Source organism: Myotis yumanensis, unplaced genomic scaffold (genome assembly GCF_028538775.1).
Source record: "Myotis yumanensis isolate MYYU_CA2020_CCGP unplaced genomic scaffold, mMyoYum1.0.hap1 SCAF_17, whole genome shotgun sequence".
Lineage (NCBI taxonomy): Eukaryota > Metazoa > Chordata > Mammalia > Chiroptera > Vespertilionidae > Myotis > Myotis yumanensis.
Genome location: NW_027223768.1, coordinates 19,172,246 through 19,198,804, shown reverse-complemented (window position 1 = coordinate 19,198,804; position 26,559 = coordinate 19,172,246). Strand labels below are relative to the sequence as shown.

The 26,559-nt window shown below is 42.2% G+C and overlaps 1 protein-coding gene across 3 annotated transcripts in view; it reads right to left on the bottom strand.

The window, feature by feature from the left end:
- RABGAP1L (RAB GTPase activating protein 1 like) overlaps positions 1–26,559 on the bottom strand; it is a 425,164-nt gene that overhangs the window by 112,976 nt on the left and 285,629 nt on the right. For all 3 annotated transcript variants that reach the window (XM_070397213.1, XM_070397212.1, XM_070397214.1), the window contains one exon: positions 18,565–18,606. In XM_070397213.1, the coding sequence (XP_070253314.1) occupies positions 18,565–18,606 (42 nt within the window). The remainder of the gene's footprint in view (positions 1–18,564; positions 18,607–26,559) is intronic.

The window sequence follows — 26,559 nt, the reverse complement described above, 5'->3', positions numbered from 1 at the left end:
TGAACCCCTCATATGCACTACAATATACTCATCTTTGCACCTTCACTACCAACAGTTCCTAGTCATTATGGTCACAGATTATTTAAATAAATATTGAGTAAATTAATAAATGACTTATATTCAAATGAAGAAGTGAGTTACACGTAGAATTAAAGTATGGGCTTAATTATTATATGTTTTATTGATTTTTTAGGGAGAGAGGGAGAGGGGTAGAGAGAAACATCAATGAGAGAGAAACATCATCAAGTGGCTGCCTCCTGCACACACACAGACCGCCCCTCCTCCTAGTGGGAATTGAATCCACAACCCAGGCATGTGCTCTGACTGGGAATTGAACCTTGACCTCCTGGCTCATGGGTCAACTCTCAACCACTGAGTCACATCAGCCAGGTGAGGCTTAATTTTTAAAAAGGCATGCATTAAACTAGGGCTGCGGTTCTCAACCTGTGGGTCGAGACCCTTTTGGGGGTCGAACGACCCTTTCACAGGGGTCGCCTAAGACCATCAGAAAACACAAATTGAATATATAATTACATATTGTTTTTGTGATTAATCACTATGCTTTAATTATGCTCAATTTGTAACAATGAAAATACATCCTGCATGTCAGATATTTACATTACGATTCATAACAGTAGCAACATTACAGTTAGGAAGTAGCAACAAAAATAATTTTATGGTTGGGGGTCACCACAACATGAGGAACTGTATTAAAGGGTCATAGCATTAGGAAGGTTGAGAACCACTGAACTAGGGGATGGTAAGTGTGTCTCTCTTTTATTTACCATCTAAATTAGTAAGAAAAAAGTCAAAATGAAAGCAAGTACAACATTTATGGCTTTCTAAAAGAAGAGAGGGAAAATACTGACACATAATAAAACAGTGTCAAAGCCAAGAGAAAATAAATGAAACTCAATGTTATTCAGCACTGTGCTCACTATCAGGTGGTAGTTGCTTCAGAAATAAGTATATCTGACTTGGGGAGTGCAGGCTAGTTCCCTGGTGGTAGGTCAATGAACAGACCCAAGGACTTTGCACAAAGAGAAGTCCAGAAGTTATTGTTTCAGTTTTAGTTTTAATGTGAAAAATATACTGGGGAGGAGGGTACTGAATAAAACAACATTCCCTATCTTACATGGAAACAAAGTACATGTTCATGGAAATAGTAATGTGCCTATAAGTAGTGAGTATTGTAAATTCAAATCATTAAAATTCTCAAACAAAGATTTCTAAACAATGCCAATATACACCTGAACTAATATTAACATAAAATACAGCTTTAAGAAAACCTCTGATTGACAAGTTTATTTGCCCAAGAGGGCAGATGCTCAGAATCTATAATAATAAAAGTGTAATATGCTAATTAGACCGGACATCCTTCCGGACAACCTTCCGGATGAAGCCGGGGCTGCAAGGGCTGAGGCAAGCCGCCGCGGATGCAAGGGCTGAGCCCCTTGCATGAATTTTGTGCATCAGGCCTCTAGTTTACTATAATAGGATTAAAGCCAAACTTAAGAAAATGATATGGAAATCACTGTGGTAAGTAGAAGACACTTCCGTATGTCTCCTCTACAAGCTATTACATTTAGAGAAGATAAAAAATACAAGTAAATGGGTAAGATGTTTGAAATGGGATTAGCCAGGCTAGATAAACAAATTAACTAAAGAATTAAGTTCCAATTTCCATTTGTTTTACATTTATATATACAGTTGACCCTCGAACAACATGGGTTTGAACTGAACATGTCCACTTACATGTGGATTTTTTCAATAAATTTGTAAATGTATTTTCTCTCCCTTATGATTTTTTTTAAAAAAAAAATATTTTTATTGATTTCAGAGAGGAAGGGAGAGGGAGAGAGAGATAGGAACATCAATGATGAGAGAGAATTTATTGGGTGCCTCCTGCACTGCTTCCACTGGGGATCGACCCTGCAACCCAGGCATGTGCCCTGACCAGGCATCGAACCGTGACCTCCTGATTCATAGGTCGATGCTCAATCACTGGCCAAGCCCTTATGATTGTCTTAATAACATTTTATTTTCTCTACCTTACTTTATTGTAAGACTATTGTATATAATACATATAACATACAAAATATGTGTTAATCTACTGTTTATGTTATCAGTAAGGCTTCCAGTCAACAATAGGCTATTAGTAGTTAAGTTTTGGGGGAGTCAAAAGTTACATGCAGATTTTCGACAGTTTTTTAAGCTGGACTTGAAAAAATGTGTAGATTTTTAGAAAGGCTGAAAGACAATTCCCAGACAGAAAGCAGCCAGTACAAGGCATGTGTGCAGCAGGCACTCGTTTCAGGCAGAAAGAGTCAAGAACCATCCTTGAAAGGAGAACCTAGGGGCTGGAAGGCTCTGTGCAAACAGAGAAAGAGGACGTGATGTGTGATATAAAGATGCTTTCGGGACACAGTGCTAGTGCTATATTCTGATAGGAGAATGAAAAGACAAAGTGTAATAATCAAGGACATGATGTAGACATGCAGATCATTGTCTTTGTAAATGGAACCCCCTGAAGGTGTATTGTACATAAGATGACTTATCCACATAAAAACAATGATAGCAAAAAAGAAATATCAAAGGCCTCTGAGGATTTTCCATAGGGTGGCTAAAGATACAAAATTGGAATTTGAGCTAGGACAAAATTTAGAATTATTTTCTTAGAAATGTGAATTTATGCAATGCAAAAATGCAGAAGGCCCACCCAACCAGCATGGCTCAGTGGTTGAGTGTTGACCTGTGAATGAGGAGGTCACGGTTCAATTCCCGGTCAGGGCACATGACAGGGTTTCTGGCTCAATCCCCAGGAGGGGGCATGCAAGAGGCAGCTAATCAATGATTCTCTCTCATCATTGATGTTTCTTTCTCTTCCTCTCTCTTTCTCTCTGAAATCAATAAAAAATATATTTCAAAATTCAATTTTGGCCCTATTTTATATCTTACATTTTTTTTACTTAACTTTTGTAAATATAGAATAAAGTTATAATTACTATATTAATGGCATTGCTAATTATGACATCTGGCCTATTTTGATTGGTTGGTGTGTTTTTCCTTTTCACTGTAGATTAATATCTGCTTTGACCACATAGATGAAAATGATTCTAAGACATTATAAGCAATATTTCACAACCTTACTTTTTTTGTCTTAACTAGTGAAGTTACTGGCAGCTCACAGGCAGAAGTCAGGAATACTACTAAACACCCTGTACTGCACAGGACAGTCACCTACAACAAAGATTTAACTGACCCAAAATATCACTAGCAGCCCTGAGTTAGGAAAACCCTGCTGAAGCAACTTGGGTTCTTGAAACATCTCATGGAGCTAAGCTGCATATAGGCCTGGAGCACAGGCCTATCCTCTAATACAGAAATTGGTACCCAGATATTGCTGCCAACACTAACATTTGAAATAAGTTTCTTTTTTTTTTAAAAATATATATTTTATTGATTTTTTACAGAGAGGAAGGGAGAGAGATAGAGAGTTAGAAACATCGATGAGAGAGAAACATCGACCAGCTGCCTCCTGCACATCTCCCACTGGAGATGTGCCCGCAACCCAGGTACATGCCCTTGACCGGAATCGAACCTGGGACCCTTCAGTTCGCAGGCCGACGCTCTATCCACTGAGCCAAACCGGTTTTGGCTGAAATAAGTTTCTTGGCTTTGTGGTTGAGTGAAAGACAGGCAAGAAAACAAATATTGCAGACTGAAAAATTGGTGATCCCTTTTAGGCTGTCACGATGTTGGTAAAACTGTCACCTGTGATAACCTCTAAAGTAGACCATGTATGTATCTGTGATACCTGTCGCTCTAGAGAAAGCGGCTGGAAAGTAGTCTATAATCTAAACTGATCAGGTATAATGATTAGAGGCCTGGGGGTTGAAAAATCTAGCTTATCTCCCAAACAGAAGGATAAATAAATAGCTTCTACATTTTTTTTCACAAGTTATCTCTGAAACATCTCAGCCAAAATAGACTGTCAGCCAAGAGGCAAAGATCAAATTAAGAGTGTGACCTTCCCACCCAAGCTGTGGCTGGCCTCAGGATAACCACTGTTAAAACGGGGGATGCCCTGGCTGGCTTGGCTCAGCGAATAGAGTGTCGGCCTGCAAACTGAAAGGTCCCAGGTTCGATTCCAGTCAAGGGCACATACTTGGGTTGCGGGCTCGATCCCCAGTGGGGGCATGCAGGAAGCAGCCAATCAACGATTCTCTTTCATCATTGATGTTTCTATCTATCTCTCCCTCTCCCTTCCTCTCTGAAATCAATAAAAAATATATTAAAAAATAAAATGGGGGATGAAGAGAAGGGGCCACTGAAAACAGACAAACAAATAGAACAAGAAGACTTAAGGATTATGTTTAGAAGCAATCTTTGGATTTGTTTACCCACAATGAATTAACTAGAAGCAAAAAACTAAAAGCCTACAAAAATATGGAGGGAATTAATTCCCCCTCCCCCCCAAAATCAAAAGGCTTGCCTAAAAAAAATAACTTATATTTAGTTTGAGCACTAAAACAACTCTCAGGCTTTCAACTCTCCACAAATAGGAAGTAGCTTTGAAAACCATACAGCTTCCAAGGAGGGCTACACTCTAGCTCTAACTTTAGATACCATCAGGAAGGACAATGGGTAACAGTGTAGCTTCTAGAGCTTAGAACCAAACGGCAGCCAGGTGGGCTAACCAAAATTCCTCTCTACTGCTAGAGCAGGAGTCTTGTAAATTCCCATGGACCACTGATGATGGGGTGTTTCCCATTCTTCCCTTTTCCAAATGAGGGCTTTTATTCCAGTTATACATTTCCTTACCACTTCTGTACATTGGATGTGAGATGAGCAGATACCTTGTCGCTGGACTCTGAGGAACCATCCCAGACCCGAGACACAGGACTGTGCATCATTTAGAGACCCTTAACTTTGAGCAGATGAGGTAACTGAATGAGGCCTTTGAACGTTTCCCTTGGGAAGGATGAAGTGTTTATGTGCCGGAATAAAGGTCATCACAGATACTGAAAGGCCAGAGGGGCCAATTATAATGACTGCTAATTGATCTCTAAAAAATCGTCCCCTTCTTCCATAGACATAATAATTTTAACTAGTTCCCTTACAGGTAAGTGTGACCATGGGCAACATTTTTGTCAATAGAATGTGAAAAAAAGTAATGTATTCAATTTCCTCATGTTTAAAAGAAAATTGCTTGCTTTCTACTTTTGCGTAAAATTCCCCTCTTCCTCTGACTTAGAACTTGATGTGGCATTGATCTCGTTTTAACCATGCACATGAGGATAACATACTAGGAGATGGTGAAGCAAAAACACATGGAACCGAAGTCCCTCAGTGATCCATGGAGCTAAGCTGCCTGCCTTTTGGGCCAGCTCTCCTTTTTGTGGACTGGCATGTGTAAGAGAAATAAACTATCTAATTTAAACCACTTTGTTTTTATGGTTTCTCTTTCATGAACTACTTCTCTTTTTAAATAGCAGCTTAGTCTATACCCTAATTAATCAAGGTTATAAATGTTACAAATAAAACATTTTATTCTAAATTCATTTGGCTTTGCCCAAACCAAATAGCCTTAGTCACAGGAAAGAAATAAAGGAGAGAAAAAAAGAGTAAGGCTATGAGGTTTGGGGTTATTGTATTTCCAGTAAAAGGAGCATATTTCAACCTTTTCTCAACCTGCATAAACCAAGTATCAAATAAATTTTAATATGCTTCAGTTGAATTTCCTCTGACTGGTTATACTATTGTGATAATATCAATCAATTCCCACAGTGAGTCATCAACCCTGTCAGCACTTTAATGAACAAAATTAGTCTATTTCATGCTGAAAAGCAAAACTGGCAAGTCTTGCAGATAAAAAGGGTCATAAAAACTTACTGGGCAGTGACATCCTCTGACAAAAATCTCCTGATAACATCCCCTATGCTCAGCTCACACACAGTGATTGGTCAGAGTGAAATAAAGTTTGAATAGGGCATTAAACAGGATTCAGGGATGACTTCATACATCTTACAGGCTGTGAAAGAAGAAATGGATAAGCAGAACTCGAGAATTAATTTTTTTCTAGTTAGACAAGAGCAAAGAATATTTACACTTCGTGATCATTCTTGATTGTGAGCTTGTTTTTATTACCTAAATTCAATTATTTTTATATAACAACGGCTCCAGAGTTGCTCTGGCTCTGCTTCTGTTCTATTCAACCAGTGACATTTTGAAATTGGGACAACTATCTTTACATGTGAAGTTTATGGGGTTCAGAACACACTATCCCAAAACATGGTACCTGGGCATATTTAAGCTGAAGAAGAAAATGATAGAAGTAGGAAAGTTTCTCTGACCTTCTTCTGTCCTTCTCCTCTGAAGCAGGTCATCAGACCCTCATGTGAGAGGTGCCCTCCCTATACTCGAAGGAAAGAAACATCCTTATCTCCAAGACAGGGGACTGTGGAGAAGAATAGAAACAAACAAGCCTTGCAAAGTTTCCCCCAGTTTATTATATTTAGCTCATCTCCCCTTTGTCCTATCATATTTCTGCAAGACTATCTACTTTTCATCCAACCTAACATCAAAACATTCAAGTTTAATCAGTTCTTCAGGTCTTTGCTTCCTTTTGAAGGCTCCCATGTCATGTAAAATATGTTATTTAAATTTGTCTGCATTTCTCTTGTTAATCTGTCTTTGTCACATGAATTATAGATCGAACCAGGAATCCTAAAAGAGTTCAAGAAAACTTTTCCTCCCCTACACAGTCCCCCAAAAACTTGGATAAAAAACTTCCTTTTCATTCATAGTATGTTGGCAACATGAATTTGTGAAATTAAAGCTGATTTGACTACAATTTAAGTGTGAAAAAGCATGGGTTTTTGAGTGAGAACTACTGGAACTGAGTATGAAGTGGGAATAATTGTCTCTTCTTCACAGGTGACTGTAAGGTTTAAAACACACACACACACACACACACACACACACACACACACACACACACACACTCGTTTAGTGGTTAAGGACATGGGTTCTAGAGCAAGACAGGCCCAGTTCTGTGTCTGGTGTATCACTGACACTGAATGACTGTAGCCAAGTTACTTAAATTCTAAAGCCTTAGTTTCCTCATTTGTAAAATGAGTATCTTGACTCAGCCTACCTTTATAGGATTACTGTTAAAATTCAAGGTCGGAGAACCAAGATGGCGGCGTAGGGAGCGGACCTGTGTGTGCTGCTCTCTCACAGCATCATTGAAACTATCAACTATGAAGTAAACAACCGCCACTCAGAACCATGGGGAAGTTGGCCCAGTGGGAGATCTACAACTGGAGGAAAAGAAAGAAGCGCAGTGAGACTGAGTGGGAGCTACGGAGGCACCAAAACCAGAGGTACGCAGTCACACGCCACGCGGGCTGCAAATGGATTCTCGGTTTTTTACGAACCCTCGAATCCTCTGGGCTTGCTCAGGGCGGGTCTCTGAGGCCCCAGATCCCACAGGGAGAGGCGGCCACGGCCTTGCAGTGGTCGGAGAGCGAGGGAAGCTCTGACACGCGGCTGCTCGCCGGCACTGAGGGACAAAAAGTCCTGGTGTCCCGGGGAGGCGAGGGGCGCGGAGACGCCGCCATCACTGTTTCCTCCGTGCTGGCAACTCCCTGTGACCCCGCCCTACCCTCAGGGCTGTGCCAGAGGCACAAGAGGGAATGACTGTGCTTTTACAAACTCTCAAATCCACTGAGCTGGTTCGGGCGGGTCTCTGAGGCCCCAAGCCCCAAGGCGAGAGACGGCACGGCCTTCCAGCGGTCAGAAAGCGAGGGAGGCTCTGGCGCTGGGCTGCTCGCCGGCACTGGGGGACACAAAGTCCTGGAGTCCTGGATAGGCAAGGGGCCGCTGAGTCTCCGCCCCGGCGACTCCCTGTGACCCCGCCCTACGCAATTTACATTCCCATCTGGGCTGTGCCAGACTCACAAGTAGAAACGCCTTTGCTTCTGCAAACTTTCAAATCCACTGAGCTGGTTCAGGCGGGATCATGAGGCACCAGACCCTACGGGGAGAGGCAGCACGGCCTTGCAGCCATCAGAAAGCGAGGGAGACTCTGTTGCACAGCTGCTCGCTGGCACTGGGGGACACAAAGCCCTGGCAGAGATTCAAGGGGCCGCGGAGACTCAGCCAGTGCTACTTGCTCCGCCATGGCGACTCCCTGAGTCTCAGCCCTAATCAATTTACATCCCCATCCAAGCTGTGCCAGGTGCACAAAAAGACCCACCTGCGCTTTTGCAGCCTATCCCAACAAATTGCAGACTTCAACTGCTCGCAGCCATGGGAGACACACTCAAGAAGCAGACCCAGGAGAACCAGGATGGCGGCATAAGGAAGAGACCTGTGAGTGCTACCTCACACAACAACATCGAAACTACCAAATATCAGACAAACACCTATCATACAGAATCATGGGAAAGTTGGCCCAGTGGAAGCTCTACAACTGGAAGGAGAGAAAGAACATTGAGACTGAGTAGGATGTGACACCAAGTACAGAGCCCAACCCAACAAACTGCAGATTTCAACTCCTCGCATAGAAAGAAGCGCATTGAGACTGAGTAGGATGTGCAGAGGCACCAAGTACAGAGCCCATCCCAGCAGGCTGCAGATTTCAGCTCCTTGCATCAGGGAGGGACGCAATCGGGGGGCAGAGTCGGGTCCGGGGCCGGCCAGGGCTGGGCCTGACTCGGCCGGCACTGTGGAACTGCTGTACCAGCAAGCCCACAAACATGCCCACTGGTCCCAGTCTCTTGTGGGGCGCTGGGGGACAGCAGACAGGCAGTCTGTGCACTTGGTGGAGGGCAGGAGTGCTGGATGTTCAACCACCAGGAACGCCTGGAGATTTTGTCTGGTGGGGAGCCGCCATCAGGGGACAGAGGGCCAAACTTCCTGTTTCCCTGGTAAGGCTGAGATGGCCCCGGTGAGGTAGGGACGACCCCGGTGAGGTTGAAACGGCCCCCGTGAGGTAGGGACGACCCCGGTCAGGTCGAAACGGCCCCGGTGTGGTAGGGACGACCCCGGTGAGGTAGGGACGACCCTAGTCAGGTCGAAACGGCCCCGGTGTGGTAGGGACAACCCCGGTCAGGTTGAAACAGCCCCGGTGAGGTTGAAACGGCCCCCGTGAGGTAGGGACAACCCTGGTCAGGTCGAAACGGCCCCGGTGTGGTAGGGACAACCCCGGTCAGGTCAAAACGGCCCCGGTGTGGTAGGGACAACCCCGGTGAGGTTGAAACGGCCCCCGTGAGGTAGGGACGACCCTGGTCAGGTCGAAATGGCCCCGGTGTGGTAGGGACAACCCCGGTCAGGTTGAAACGGCCCCCGTGAGGTAGGGACAACCCCGGTGAGGTTGAAACGGCCCCCGTGAGGTAGGGACGACCCCAGTCAGGTTGAAACAGCCCCGGTGTGGTAGGGACAACCCCGGTCAGGTTGAAACAGCCCCCGTGAGGTAGGGACGACCCCGGTGAGCTTGAAACGGCCCCGGTGTGGTAGGGACGACCCCGGCGAGGTTGAAACAGCCCCGGTGTGGTAGGGACGACCCCGGTGAGGTTGAAACGGCCCCCCGTGAGGTAGGGACGACCCCGGTGAGGTTGAAACGGCCCCGGTGTGGTATGGACGACCCCGGTGAGGTTGAAACAGCCCCCGTGAGGTAGGGACGACCCCGGTGAGGTTGAAACGGCCCCCGTGAGGTAGGGACGACCCTGGTCAGGTCGAAACGGCCCCGGTGTGGTAGGGACAACCCCGGTGAGGTTGAAACGGCCCTGGTGAAGTCGGGACGGCCCCGGTGAGGTTGAAACAGCCCCCGTGAGGTAGGGACGACCCCGGTCTGGTAGGGACAACCCCGGTCAGGTCGAAACGGCCCTGGTGTGGTAGGGACAACCCCGGTCAGGTTGAAACGGCCCCGGTGTGGTAGGGACAACCCCGGTCAGGTTGAAACGGCCCCAGTGTGGTAGGGACGACCCCGGTGAGGTTGAAACGCCCCCGTGAGGTAGGGATGACCCAGGTGAGGTTGAAACGGCCCCCGTGAGGTAGGGACGGCCCCAGTGAGGTTGAAACGGCCCTGGTGAGGCTCAGACGGCCCTGGTGAGGTTGAGACTACTCCAGTGAGGTTGGGACAAATAAAGGGGACCAGTATGGACTGATGAACAGGGGTAGATACAGAAGCAGAGCAACATTGAACAGAATGTTAAACTACAGTGGGAAGCCTGGGGAGGATTGGGGGGGGGATTAAGAGACCAACTGAAGGACTTATATGCATGCATATAAGATTAACCAATGGACACAAGACACGGGGTGGGGGGGGGGGGGGGGCGGGGGGTAGGGGCCGGAGGAATGTCAAGGGGGGGAAAAAAGGAGACATATGTAATACTCTTTGTAATACTTTTTAAGAAATAAAAATTATTAAAATATTAAAAAAAAAAAAAAGAAAGAAAGAAAAATAAATAAATAAATAAAATAAAATTCAAGGTCATACAATATGCTAAAATAAACAGTTACTGGTAGGAACTGGAAGCAGGGGGTAATGGGGAGTAATTGCTTCATGGGCTCAGAGTTACAATTAGGAACGATGAAAAAGCTCTAGAGAAGGATGTTAGTGATGACTGCACAACAAAGTGAATGCACTTTATGTCACTGAACTATATGCTTAGAAATGGTTAAAATGGCCATCATAATAAAAACAAAAGAAAAGAAACAACTAAAGGTCATGAAGATTACTTTAAAAGTGCTTAGCACAGCACCAGGCATATTTTAAGTGCTAAAAAATGGATAGTTGTACTACTGTTAATTTGATTTATTAACTATTCTTTTTTTTTTTATTTTAACTAGAATTTATTGCTAAGATAATTTGCTTTGAAAGACATCTTACAAAATACAGAAGCATCTCGTTACAGCATCATACAGAATAGTTTCTCTGCCCTAAAAATGTCCTGTGTTCCACCTTTTCTTTTTTTTTTTTTATTAAATCTTTATTGTTCAGATTACATTTGTTCCTCTTTTTTTCCCCCCCCATAACTCCCCTCCTCTGAGTTCCCGCCCCACCCTCCGTCCTCACTCCCCACCCACTGTCCTCATCCATAGGTGCACGATTTTTGTCCAGTCTCTTCCCGCATCTCCCACTCCCCTTTCCCCCCCAAGAATAGTCAGTCCATTCCCTTTCTATGCCCCTGATTCATTATAATCACCAGTTCATTCTGTACATCAGGTTATTTATTCACTTGATTCTTAGATTCACTTGTTGATAGTTGCATGTTTGTTGTTCATAATTTGTATCTTTACCTTTTTCTTCTTCTTCCTCTTCTTAAAGGATACCTTTCAGCATTTCGTATAATACTGGTTTAGTGGTGATGAACTCCTTTAGCTTTTCCTTATCTGTGAAGCTCTTTATCTGACCTTCAATTCTGAATGATAGCTTTGCTGGATAAAGTAATCTTGGTTGTAGGTTCTTGCTATTCATCACTTTGAATATTTCTTGCCATTCCCTTCGGCCTGCAAAGTTTCTGTTGAGAAATCAGCTGACAGTCGTATGGGTATTCCCTTGTAGGTAATTGAGTCTCTTTCTCTTGCTGCTTTTAAGATTCTCTCTTTGTCTTTTGCTCTTGGCATTTTAATTATGATGTGTCTTGGTGTGGTTCTCTTTGGATTCCTTTTGTTTGGGGTTCTCTGCGCTTCCTGGACCTGTAAGTCCATTTCTTTCACCAGGTGGGGGAAGTTTTCTGCCATTATTTCTTCAAATAGGTTTTCAATATCTTGCTGTCTCTCATCTTCTGGCACCCCGATAATTCTGATGTTTGTACGCTTGAAGCTGTCCAGAGGCTCCTTACACTATCTTCGTATTTTCGGATTCTCTTTTCATTTTGCTTTTCCAGTTGGGTGTTTTTTTGCTTCTTCGCATTTCAAATCTTTGACTTGATTCTTGTGCTCCTCTGGTCTGCTATTGGGTGTCTGTATAATATTCTTTATTTCAGTCCATGTATGCTTAATTTCTAGTTGGTTCTTTATCACAACATTGAGGGTCTCATTAGATTTCTTGAGGCTCTCATCAAGTTTATTGGCAGCTTCTAGCACATTATTGAAAGCCCTCAAAATTGTGTTTTTTAGCTCTATATCCTCCATTTCTGTCATGTTTTTTTGTCTCCGCATTTTTTTATGCTTTCTTGGTGCACCCCCTTGTGGTCTTTGTGCGCAGTCTTGTTGTAGTTAAGCCTTGATTGTTGTAGTTAATACTAGAGGGATTTGACCACCAGGCCGACTGGCTGTGAGAATCAGCTGTGTCTGCCGTGGGAAAACTTCTGTCCTCTGGAGAGGTGCTAATCTAGCCTTTGCCTGAGGCTATCCGACAAATGGCTCTGCACAGGGCTTGGGCGGGGCGGGTCGCACGGGATCAACAGGGTGGGTGGAGGGAGCAGTTATGGCTGCTCTCAGTCTCGTTCCCAGAGGCTCTGCTTCTCAGAACCCCAGCAACCACTGCAAACCTCGGAGAGAAAGCTGCCCTCACGTTCCAACTGATGCCAGACAATCCCGCCTCTCCCGTTTGAGTCTGAGTCCCTAGAGACTCACCCGGATCTGGAGCTCAGAGTCTGAGACTCCCTCCTGATTGAAAACGACAACCACGCCCTCAGCCACCAGCCCGCTTTGCACGTGCACCTCCGCATCTTTGTATTTTCCACACTGCGCCTCCTCTGAGCCTTGGTATGCTGTTCTCTTTCCTTCTAGTTGAAGAGTCTCTCCTCAGCCAGCCTTCCTGTGGTTCTGGGTGATGTCCGTTCCGTCTTTTAGTTGTATTTTTGAAGTGGTTGTTTGCGGCAGCAATCTCCGGTGTTTACCTATGCCGCCATCTTGGTCTCTCTGTGTTCCACCTTTTCTGGTTTATTAACTATTCTTGAAATGCATTTGAGAGCTCAACACAGATGGTAAATGCTACACAATTACCTAATTAGTGATTTTAACTGTCATATTTTTACATGGATCCAACATATTACTTGAGCATCTGGAAACACCTAGTAAGAATAATGGTAGTACAGTGGTGTGTGCAGTATACACACAGCCCCCCCCCCCCCCACACACACACACACAAGTCACAACAACATTTCATTAATTTAGAACAAACTGGTTGTTCACAAACAAGGATGGTGCTAAAGGGCCTTTTAAATGGAATTGAGAATAGTTTACTGGTATTATTTTTAACTATAATGAACTGAATATTCTTTTGCTCCTAATATTATTATGTTACTCTGCAAACTCTTCAAGAGACAAAGATAAACTTTAGCCAAGCATTTAAATAATCAATATGCTAATTAGAGTATGATTCTTATCTACCCATTAAAAGACTGAGGTGGTTGTATGTAACATATCCAGAGTGTGTCTGGGTGTGTGTATATGCATATACATACACACATCTAGCACAGACTGACAGCAAGACAAAAATTAAGAGCCTTGGAAACCATATGTTCCTGACTCCTTATTTTATAAATAAAGAAATTAGGTGTTAGAAAGGTTAGGTGACCTGATTAAAATCCCACAGTAAACTGGTGGCATATATGTAATTAAAGCCCTCTGAACCTCGCCCAGGAATCACCCTCAAATGCACCAGAGCAAAGCACCTGCCTTGGCCGCTCTTCTCGTGCCTCCTCTTCATGGGGCTCACTCTGCCCAAAAGGCCCTCCTCAAAGTTCAGTTGTCACCCTTGGACATTCTTCCTTGGTTCTCCCTGAATAAACTTGCACTTTTTCTAGTATTGATCTTTAATCCATAAAATGCATTATTTCTGGAACTTTAAATGTCCACATTTGTGTTTGTTTTAGCATTTACAAGATAGCATACTAAAACTATACCCATCATCAAACTGAAGCTACACTAGAGAAAAGTTAAAACAAACTAAACATTCAAATTATGCTGGAAGGGGAAACCAATATAAAGGAATTCCAATGCCATAGAACCCGAAGTGCTGGATTAGTAGCTTCTATTTTCAAAGGAGTGGTGTTTTGCTGCCACCAACAGGACAATAGGCATTCCTTCATGGAAGTTACAAAACTAAGTGAATGTGTAAACTCACTGCAAATTCAGAAGACTGTAAGAACCCTTAAACTCAACAATAAAAAGTATGAGGTAACCCAATTAAAAAATTGGGCAAAGTATCTGAATAGATATTTCTAAAAAAAAAAAAGAAGATATACAAACAACCAATGAACTCATGAAAGGATGCTCAACATCATTAGCCATCAGTGAAATGCAAATTAAACCACAAGGAGATTCTGCTTGCCGCCCACTGGAGTGGCTATAACCAAAAAGGTGATAATAAGGGTTAGCAAGGGTATAGAGAAGTCAGAACCTGCATTGTTTTGGTTGCCTCTTATTTATCCTGTTGGTACGGGAGGGATTCCTGCCCTAGGATTATGGAGATAGTCGATTACTATGACTTGACTAAGAGAGTGCAGTGAGAGGGAGGAAAGGGGGGAGATGAGAAGAGGCTAAACTTGGCCAGACCGTGAAAACCTTGTGGGTTCCATTATAAACTGTGAAGTTTACCCAAGAGCAGTGGGAGGCCATTGAAGGGTCTTAAGTCAGGGAGTCAGTTACTTCTCTGACCCTACTCCCTCGTCCTTCTCAGAGCACAAAGCCTCAGCAGGGCTTTCCACCTACCCGGAATGCTCCTGTGCACATCAGCATCGCTCCCTCCCTCACTGCCTCAAGCCTTTGCCCAAGCCCCTCCACCCCTGCCCCCTACTTGGAGGAACCAGACTCTCTATTTAACATGGCAAAACCGACCACAACGCCCTCTACCCTGCTGAACTTTTCCTTTTTCCCCCAGCACTACCGCTTCTCATACACACTATTTACATACTTGTTATGTTTCTTGGTTATTAACTGTCTGCTACAACACAGGCTTCATGGAGGCAAGTATGGTATTTTTCTTATTTTAGTTCACTAATCTAGTCAAGCATATAAAATAGTGTCTGTCTCCGAGTAGGTGTTTAGTGAATATTTGCTGAATACTAAATAACAAAATTTGTTTTAAAAGGACACAAATGGTGGCCACGTGGGAATGGCTGGACAATGGCCACAAGTATTTGGAGGAGGAACAGCATCCGCTTCTCTTAGCTCCACTGCTAAACCCAAAGCCAAGCCACCAACTTCTCTTACACATCGCACTCCAGAAAAAGGCGTTCTTCCTCTTTTTTAAGCATAGAAAGCCCTCTTTAAGACCTTTATACTTGTTTCTTCTGCCTAGAAGGCTCATTCTCCAGATTGTGGCAGAGCTGGCTACTTCTTTTCATTCAGTGTTCAGCTCAAATATCACCCCGTACAGCATTTTTATTGACAAGCTAATTCAAAGAAAGGGGACTCTTCCCCCTCTGCACCAACATCACTCTCCTTGATAAACCTAAACACACACAATGCTAAGGTCATTACATTTGTGCAATTACTATCTTTCATTCATCAGAACACAGGCTCCATGAATACGGGGCATGTCCTCATCAATACTTTACTGCTAATGCCTAGAAAAGTGCCTACCACTTGGTAGGTGTCCAATATTTCTTACTGAAAGAGGTCACGGTAACAGTCCAGGTCAGAGAGTTCAGAGCCCAAACCACCCAAGTGGGAAGATTCTATACATTCTCATCTAAGGGGGATTAAGAAATCCACTTAGATGTCAGAGATTTAAAAAAGAGAAGACAGAAGAGAGGCTGGCTTCCAGGTTTCTACTTTGAGCAGTTGGGCAGTGAGTGCCTTTACCGAGGGGAAGGTAATGGAGGAGGAGGAACAGGTCTGGGAGGTCATATTGGTTTGGTTTTGACTTTCAGATTTGATGTGCCTCTGAGACATCTAAGCGGACTTGTTAAATTCACTGCCAAACATTTGAGTGCAGGCTAAATACAAAGAGAAGAATGAACATTTATAGATAAAGCCAGGGGAATGAACAAGATCAGCAAGAGAGAAGCTGGATAAAAATACTACAAATCCAGCTTTGCCATTATTAAGCCAAAAGACTTTAGGTAACCTGGGGCCTGAGCTCTCTTAGGTCTCAACTAGGGAAGAGAATTTGATGGTTTCTCTGGACATTTATTGTGTGCTAATGAGAAACCTCTGCTAACACTTAGCACAGAGTAAGTGCTCAGAAACGGCACTTTCCTTTCTGATTCCCTTCATCCCAAGAAACTCTTCTAATTCAGAGGAACCGGAGCCCCTCTGCCACTGGGTTCATAAGCATAAGCACTTTAAACTATCCCTAAGTTTATTTTCATATAAACAAATATACAATCTTCTATCTGGCATGTTAGCTTAGAAGCTAAAAGTCACTGTCATATGTGTTTAGAGTAGTCTTTTTCCAGATGGGGGCAATCAGCTCAGTCAAGTCTACTTGGATTCGGCCTATCTGCACGGTCTCTATGTGGGTCAGCTCCAGGATTCACACAAGAAAGGGATATAAATATAGGCCAGTAGCAGTGAGAAAGCTCTCCTTTATATCTTCTCTATCTGGTCAAATTCTCCAAGGCGATAACAGATTAGCCACATATTAGTAGAGAAGGTACAAAAGCCTTTCTGCCCAGTGGCCAGAGAGTATCCTCTGCCAGGACATGTAGAGGTTAACATAGTCAAAAATACCTGTTAATCAGAAAGATAATTTACCAGACGGATACATACTAGCTGACACAGAGTACAGGTCTGATATCCAGAGGGAAAGGCCTGGGTTAGCCACAAAAGACAGACTACGCATGTGCTAAGAGCATCAGTAAAGAAAGGTCACCATAAAAATGAGGAAAGGCATCATGGGAAAGAGGGGATAGCTGAGATTTTTTAAAAATTAGATATGATAGGAAGAATCAGAACTTTGTTAGACTTCTTACACTTAGGGTTTAATATTGTTTTCAGCCTGTAGTACATAATACTGTCACTAAGGCATTCTAAAAGTCTTATTCCAGCCCTACTCAGAAAGCATCTTAAAAAGTGCTTGGTTTTGGTTTGTTTTAAGGACAAGAAATAAAAAGTTAAAGGTAGAGAGATCCGTAACTTCACTAACAGATACATGCAAATATGTTTGTTAATTTATTGAAGGTATTATATATAGTTTCCTAACTTCTAAAATAAGTTTGGCATAAGAATGTTCATATCTAAACTCAAAATTATTAAATAGACAATTTAAAGTACATTTAGTGAACTTCACAAAAACAAATGAATATGAGGTGAAGAGCAGCAACCCGCATCTTGGGTTGCATAGACCTGTATGATGCCACCCCTTTGTTCTAGATCAGCGGTTCTCAACCTGTGGGTCGCAACCCCTTTGGGGGTCAAACGACCTTTTCACAGGGGTCGCCTAAGACCATCGGAAAACACATATATAATTACATATTGTTTTTGTGATTAATCACTATGCTTTAATTATGTTCAATTTGTAACAATGAAATTGGGGGTCACCACAACATGAGGAACTGTATTAAAGGGTCGCGGCATTAGGAAGGTTGAGAACCACTGTCAAGATATTCCATGGCTAAGTATGGAAGCTCTCCTAAAACACCAAGGGGCTCTTTAAAGGTATCAAGTCATTAGCTTTTGGAAAATTTGGAAACATGATGGGGAACCTAGAAAAAGATTCTGAGTTATCTTGTGACTACAAGAGTAATCACAATAACGACAGCTAACATTTATTCGGCAATACAATTTTCTAGACACTATGTTAGAAACTTTTATGTATCATCTTACTTAATTCTTACCATAATCCCATAAATTAGTTTCTATTAGTATCTCAAAACTCAGGGTCTGAGCACTTAATTACCCAAGGTCACTGGAGCTGAAATTAGACCCAAATCTGAGTCCAGTGGCTGCTATTTTAACCACTATGCTTTACTGGGGAAAGGTGAGCCTATATCTTTTAATAAACAAGGGAATTATCACTTTCAATAACGGAATGTCATATTTGACTGAAGAACAAAAACCGACTGGGTTATTTTTACCAACTCTGCTGCAAATGTCTTGCTGTTACCACACTATTAAAATAGTATTGATATGTTGATATAAAATCCAACAAGGTAATTATAACTGAATTCTAAAGTGTCTTATAAATTTCTAGCTATCATAGAAAGAACTGCAAATTGAAATGTAGCAGTTTCCTTTTTAGTCTGTATGTTACAGAAGCTTTCTAATAATTCAATGACATGTTTAGGTATCTCCAGGGATGTTATTATGGTTAGAAGTATTTTAAGAAACAAAACGGGCATCATTTTGACAGAAGCAGGTTTTAACTTTCTCTTTTATATCATCTAACTCATATGAATGAAAACCTTTTTTTAAAATTGTTGGAATGAGAGCTATGACAGCAAGATTAAATAGGTTATAAGGAAAAAAAGAAACAAAGTCTAAATAAACAACAACAAAAGAGATGGGAAGAGGGGAGAGGATCAGAGTTCCTCAAAGAAATCTTTTCTGTGTGTTTAAGAATCTAGAATGAGTCAGCGATGATAAGTTGAATTATGCCCAGTTCTCAGGGCAGAGAGGTCAGAGAGTTTGGTAACTTAAAAAGAAAAACAGACTTACCTTTAGAAGAGCCAAGGCTACATGAAAGATTATATTCAAACCCTGAAATTAAAAGAAAAAGATTCAAAATCAACATTGCCACATCTACCCCAATTTTATTAAGTATTTTCCCGAGACTTCTACACATCATTTTCACTTCCTATGCAATAAAAGCCTACTATGCAAATCAACCAAATGGTAGAACAGCCAGCGAAATGACTGGCCACTATGATGTGCACTGACCACCAGAGGGCAGATGCTCAATGCAGGAGCTGCCCCCTGGTGGTCAGTGTGCTCCCACAGGGGGAGCGCCGCTCAGCCAAAAGCCAGGCTCACGGCTGGTGAGCATAGCGGTGGTGGCAGGAGCCTCTCCCGCCTCCGTGGCAGCGATAAGGAGCAGTGAGCCAAGCGGTAAGGAGCAGCAAGCAGGTGGGCAGTAATGAGCAAGGGATCCTGGACTGCTAGAGGGCACAGGCCGGATTGAGGGACCCCCCCCCCCCCCCGCCGTGCACGAATTTCATGCACCAGGCCTCTAGTACAATAGGCCGACGCTCTATCCACTGAGCCAAACCGGTTAGGGCATGAGGAACTGTATTAAAGGGTCGCAGCATTAGGAAGGTTGAGAACCACTGCTCTAGACATTATCCATTAACCCCTCCCATCCCATCCCCCCCTCTACCCACCCACCCCCACACAGACACAAAGTAAAGACTTCACAGCCTTAAACTAAAGTAGACTGTGTCAGACTATGGAAACAAAGATCCTTTCAGACCTCTGAGTTTTTAAAAATCAGGAAAATCTTGCTCATCTACCAGGATCTTCATTTCACTACAAAATGTATCCTGATTTTCTAAGAGGAGATATTTTTAAAAACTATTTTAAAATATCTAACCCATTTTTACTATTAAACCCATTTTTACTATTAAAAACTATTTAAAATGGGTTGGATATTTTTAAATACCTATTTTTCCTTTTAAATAAGACATTCTCACAGGAATACAATTAGAGGTATCATTAAATTGCAGAAACCGTCCATGAGTCAGCATTTGGTCAGTTTAAAAGCTACAAATAGGTTGGATTTACGATGTGATGATGTCAGTGCAAGCTGTGGTCCCAGCATCCCACCCAACAATCAAGTGAACTAAGTGAACCACCGTTCACGCCTCTAACACCAGGAACTGAATTCGAATCCCCCACTGTCCACCTACTCCTACATGATCCAACGTCTGCCTAACTGAGCTGACATTTATTTTTTGAAATATATTTTTAAAAGACAAAGATGTTATACATTTTCCAGATGCCTCCTCTTTTCAGGAATGTGTAATCTGCTGCAATCTGTTTGCTACTGAGGGGGAAATAAGGCTTCCTAAGAGGACTCAGAGGGTAAAAACATTTGGAGAGTTATTAAGAGCAAAAATGACAATTAATATGTTGTTATGGTCACTTATTAATTATAGTAAAAGATCTATCTCCAAGAGCAAGAAAATAAATAAGAACCCACATCCACTGAATATTTTCTATGTGCCAAGATCTGAATTAATTATATGAAAATGTGTCCTTATTTAATGCCATGACAACCCTAAATTCCATTTTTCACACAGGAAGTTAAGACTTAGAGAAGTTAAAGTTAAATTTTCAAGGTCACACACCTAATAAGTAGATTTTAACCTAAGCAGTGCCATTCTATACGTCATACTCTTAACCACTAAGTTAGAGAAGATGGCTCAATGGTGAATGAATAAATAAATTAGTTGGGTATTATTTAATGTGTCCTCTAATTCCTAAAGGTTTAAAGTGATTTCTTCCATTTCAAGGGAAGTAAATTTTTCAAACAGAGAGTGGAAAGATACCAAATAGGTGACTTCTACCAAAACCAAGGTTTATTATTTGTCCCCATATTGAAGATACAAAAGTAGCTGACCACTTACAGGATGTGAGGCAATAACCCCGCTTGTGGTGGACAGGAAGGGTCCCCACCTTCCTCCAGGGACAACAGACTGAGATCAGATTGGGAACCTGCTGTTTCAAAATTCAGTCACAGGCTGGGAGAATGTTCACTTAAAGAACACCTACACATAATTGCCCCAAATGAAATAATTGCTCTAAAGTGCAGATCGCTGTGTTCCTGGGGAGGCTGACAACTAAGCACCCACAATCTTGCACAAAGGAAGGCTGAGTGCAGAGCACCCACAGAAACAGAGAGCGCACCCTGGGGCTCTGATGAGCAAGCAATCGTGGGCTCAGGGAGCTGACAGATTGCATGAGAAGCTGTCAAAGCTGACGTTGACAGCGCCGAGAACAAATGCTGAAAAGGTGGTGTCAAAAGTGCCAAGTGTGCCTCAGCACCTGGGTCCTCAGGGATCAAAAGGGGAAATCAACAGCATGTGAACATGGAGTCCTAACAATAAGGCCAGGAGAAATTATCAAAGCAGAAGTGGCTAAGGTAAGTGGAGCAGACGCACAGACAAATATGGCTAAAGCCAGAAGATATGGGTGCTGCCCTTCCTGATCCATCCAACACGGAACATTCCACCCCAGGAAGGAGAATGACTAAATGAAACCGCATTTAAAAAGCATAATAATGTATTGAGCACTTGCTAAGTACCCAGTGAAAGCTAGCAGTTATTAAGTTCATGTATTTATTGCCAACCAGATCTTATTTTTCATATATACTTTTCACTTAATTCTCTCAACAACTCTATAGCATATGTGTTACTGCTACCACTTTAGGGATCAGGAAACAAAGGCTCAGAAACATCATACGGATAGTGCATGGTAAATCCGGATTAGAATTTATGTCTGTCAGACAAAAAAAAAAAGAAAGAAAAAAAGAAATCCATGCTTTTTCCTTCTAATTCCACCTCTACTGCAAATTCAACATTGGTCAGATATCTGCGATGAATTAAAGATGGTCACAATTTTTTGACACTTCTCTTTTTCAGAATCTGGGCAGACTATGCTCCCTCTTTGACCAGTAGAATGTGGTTAAAGTGAAGCTGTGCCAACCATTCTGGGCCCAGACCTTCATGAATGACAGCCTCCAGGGCCCATTTCTTACAGCACTGGCTCTTGGAAGCCAGTCACCAAGTAAGAAGTGCGATTACACCTAGACCCCCATGCTCTAAGAAGTCAAACAAAGACAAAGGGCCTGCAGGATGAGATGTTGTCCATAAGAAAGAGAGGCCAAGGGCACCCAGGTGCCAGACCTGTGAGTGAAAAGTCAGCCTGAAAGGGACGCCTCCAGACCCAGGCGCCCGGCTGAAGCCACATGAATCAGAGATGAGCCACACAGCTGAATCCAAATTTCTGACTTAGGAAATTGTGAACAAAACAAATGGCTGCTTGTAATTTTTGAAAGCTTTTTATCTGAACTGATTTCAGATCTAGAAAAAAATTGCAAAAACAGCACCAAGAGCTTCTGCATATCCTTTGCAATGTTAATGCCTTACATAACCACAGAGTAACTATCAAAACCAAGGAAGTCCCAGTTGGTGTGGCTCAGTGGTTGAGCCCAACCTATGAACTAGGAAATCAAGGTTCAATTTCTGGTCAGACACATGTCCAGGGTGCAGGCTTGATCCCCAGTAAGTGGGGAAGGGTGGGGGGAGTGCAGGAGGCAGCTTATCAATGATTCTCTCTCATCATTGATGTTTCTATCTCTTTCCTTCTCCCTCTCTGAAATCAATAAAAATAAATTTTAGTTGTCAAATCTGCTTGGCTTTCTTTCATCTGAGACAGTTTTCAATCTTTGTCTTTCATGAACTTCATACTTTTGAAAAGAGTACCGGCCAGTTATTTTGTAGAATGTCCCTCAATTTGATTTGTCTGATGTTTCCTTATGAATAAATTTAGATTAGATGATGTGTTCTTTTTTTTGTTTTGTTAATTCTCACCTGAGGATATTTTTTCCATTTATTTTTAGAGAGAGTGGAAGGGAGGAGGAGAAACATCAATATGAGAGAGACAAATTGACCGTAGGTGCCCTGACCAGGGCCAGGGATGGAGCCTGCAACCCAGGTATATGCCCTTGACCAGAATCGAACTGACACTCTAACCACTGAGGAAAACCAGCCAGGGCTCTATGATGTGTTGTTGACACAAATGCCACAGAAGCAATGCTGTGTCTGTGCATCTTATCAGGAGACTATGCAGTATCAGTATGTCTCACTCCAAAATCATTGTTTCAAAGCTACTTGGGTCTGATGTAGCATGTTATCAGGTAAGCAGAACAGAAGCCCTTTGTTTTCTTGTTGATAAATATCTTGCTTCCATGATCTATAAAGTAATGCATTCCTCCACAGAAAGAAGTAAGAGAATTATCATGCAAATATAAAGAAGTAAATACTGGCTGCATTTAAATATAGGTCCTATGGCAAAAATACCATAATATGTTAGCCAAAAAGTATTTTGCCTTAGTCTGCTCCTCATATTGTAAGTGAGCTCTTTAAAAGTTCAACCTTTTATAACAGAGTTTGAGGGAGTAACCATTACTAGTAAAAATGATAGGACCTTTTGGTTTTTGGTTTTTGTTTCTGGATGACCACTAGAGGTCAGGATTGCAGCACTGAAAACCAAGCAGCAGCTAAAAAAATGATTACAGGGATCTTCACAGTAGCCTCTGTACAAATTTAAGTCCTGATGTTTTAAAATCCTCATGGCTAAGTCCTCCCTTGTACCTACTATTCACTCACTAATGGAATATAAAATATGACAAAGTCTGGATGATTCCCACTTTTCCTTTCCCCAGTTTTATTATATATTTTCCATTTTTATTATCAAGTCATTTGTTAGTATTTTCCTAATTAGGGTGAAGAAGAGAGCTCAAGAATGGGGAGGGATGAGAACTAAATATAATATATGAATGCCCCTAACTGTGGATAATTTTTTTTTAACTTTGCTTGACTGGCATTTGTTTTTATAAATAAAGTACTGAGTAGACATATATCTACAAAGTCTGTGTCCTTAATTATGAGCAACCCTGGGAAGAATTCTTAGAGGTTGGTGACATCTGAATTAAATAAACCTTCCAGAAACAAGGCAGGTAAAGTGAGAGAAATAAATCAAGTTAGAGGTTTTGACAGGTATTCTGAGGACTACTTAGCAGTCCTAACTACCAACTAATCTTCATCCTCTCCTTCCAAACTCCTGCTAGTTCCCATTGACCCAATTCACCCAGAAGCCAGAAGGCACAGGGCTCTGTGGTTAGGAGTGAAGCTGGAGAGGGAGGGAGGTGCCCCTCTACTCATTGGCTCTCCTTTCCCCTTGCAACTGCCCAGACCTTGGTCTACGGTATTATCAGTTCTAAAGACAGTTGGCAACATAAAGAACTTTCATTTCCCTTAAAGTCTGATCTCCTTCCTACCTTTATCTCTTTTTGGAGAGTCAGTAGAGTGCAGGGGGTTATGTGATGTACTCTGGAGCCAGCCTTCCCAGGTCTCGATCGACCTTTCATCCCCTCCTGTCTGACTTAGAGCAGTTATATAAACTCTCTGTCTCGGTTTCCTCATAAAGAGCACCTATTTCAACGAATGGCTGTGAGGATTAAATGAGTTACTATGAGTAAGGCACTTAGAACAGTGCCTGACACACATTATTATAGTACATGTCTGAACACATTATTATAGAAAAGTCCTCAAAACTGAACTTGCCAGGATTGTAAAGAAATTTCAGTTTTTTAAGATCTCAAGGAGTTTGCTACATATTCTGATAACAACTGATCTATACATTTCTTGTATAGTTTCTTGAAAAACATTTTCTCCTTTCTCCCAATCAATTTGATCAGTTCAAAGACTCACTCTTAAGAGGATGAGAACTGGTCACAAGGAAATGGAGACAGCCAGTAATTCAGGAGAAATAGATCAAAGGATTAAAGAGAAGTGTTCATAGGTTTTGCTTCCTAGAAAGTGATGGAAGCTGAATAATTACATCTTTGGCATTTATTCCTTAATTGCCAGTTGGACTTTAAAAATTTTTATTTCAATGAAACAGAACTTAGAGGCACTGAAAATGCAGGCAGCTTGCCCTGGGAAGGCTGCTATCGTGCCCCTAACATCACTGGTGGACAGACTGTGCCAGATCTCTGAGCCGGACAGGATCTCTGGGGGTGCATCCACTTGGGCCTTGAGATGTCAAATAAAAGCACAGGGAAACGGTGATAAGAACCAGAGAATATGGAGAGGACAACTGGGAAGCCGCGTATCGGCCCTGTTCAGCGTTCACCGGCCATGTGGCTCTGTCTCTCATCCAACTGCTGTTCCTTTTGCTACAGTTCACGTTTATTGCTTTTTGTTCTGTCTTCAAATGAAGTGGAGAATACCTGAGTGCAATTTCCCCCTGTAACCAAAGATGCTTTTGAAGGTACACCTTTCAAGGTTAAATATTCTCAATTCTTTTAATCTGTCCTCATCTGTACTAACTGCAAATTCTTTTGTTGTTTGCCTATGAATTAATTAGCTTTAAGGCATTCGTAAATCTCCTAAAAAAATAAAACTAGATAGTATACTGTAGCATAAGTCCAAATAGTACAGGCTACTATTGAAGAATTGCCTACTATACTCAGAGCATTAAATTTAAGCCCTACTACTAAACTATCTACTACTTTGAGCTTGAGGTCAGCTATGGGTCTTATAAGCTTTTCCCGCCAGACTTACACAAGTCCTCTTCTTTTAAATAAGGGCTATTGGCTTAAACTACCCATAGAGTGCTTTCCAAGTCTAACATTGATCCATTATTCTTTATGATTTAAATATTTAGAATAGACTTAATAGATTTATAGAGACATGGCTGTCTTTAAGTTCTAGTTCACCAGAAGATGTACCAAGGAAGGCACCAACATTACCAGGGCAGAGTTTGGAAACCAAGACTCACTCACAGAGTATGCCTATAGAATCTAGCCGTGTTAAGACTGGAGGGATTTCCCGGCAAACTTCAATGGAGGCTGAGCTTGTGAATAAAAGTAAAGATGGACAGCCAGGAGAGGTATGGAAAAGGAAATTTCTCAAGTTGAAGATCTAGGGTATAAAGGTTTTTGTTTTGTTTTCTGGATTATCCATTGGAACATATATTTGTTTCAAAAAGCAATGTAATCTAATTTTCACAAATGCTAAGAAAAGCAAGAGAATTAAAAATCCTGAAAAAGTTACCAAGTAGAACGTTCCTTTTCTAGACATTCTAAACATCAGGGCAAGCACTCATTTCAGACGGATATCTAAGTGTTTGTGACAGGAGAACAGTGAACGCCTTTCTACGATCCCCAGGGGCCCTCGCGACCTTTGTGTAGCCTCATAGCTATGCTTCTGAGGGCAGTGAGCCGCCAGTAAAAGCATGATGTCCCTAGGGCTGCTTCAGAGGAGGTGGGAGGAGGGGCAATGCTGTTCTAGTTGAGATTGAATTTGGAAAAATGGTCTTGCCCATTAAATTCTTCTCTAGGCCATAATTTTTACTTTTTAATCAAATTCACATGTTCCCAAGCGGAATTTTGTTTATGCCTGTTTTAATTTCCTTTAGGACCCTGAAATTGTGTGACTGGACTGGATGGCTCCTCAGGTTTGAGCAACTCTTCACCTGGGTAAAATCAAAGGCATGCCTGCTTAGAGAAGATGTGAGTAGACACATTACCCTGGCGACCCCACCCTGGTGCACTGGAAAGGTGATTCTTATTCACAAACAACTAGTGTGGGGGAAAGCCAAACCTTGAGAGCAGAGCACTATATGTTCGTCTCACCAAAAAGAAGTCTTGAGTCAAGTAATTACTCTAGAATTTACACTGGGTTACTAGAACTAATTTGTTTAGCTTTTCATCTTTAATGTGGCAAAATTTTAAAGACAACATAAATGGAAATAAATGAGTAAGAAATTGCAAAGTAAAATAAAAGTTGTAGTTGAATTTCGAATTGGTTCCAACAAAGTATTTGGAGGTTGCAGTGTGTGGAGATTGCATTGCTTGAGCAATAAATGAATGGGTCTTGGATATAATTAGCTACACAATGTTACCGCGGGGAGGGAATAATAGAAGTT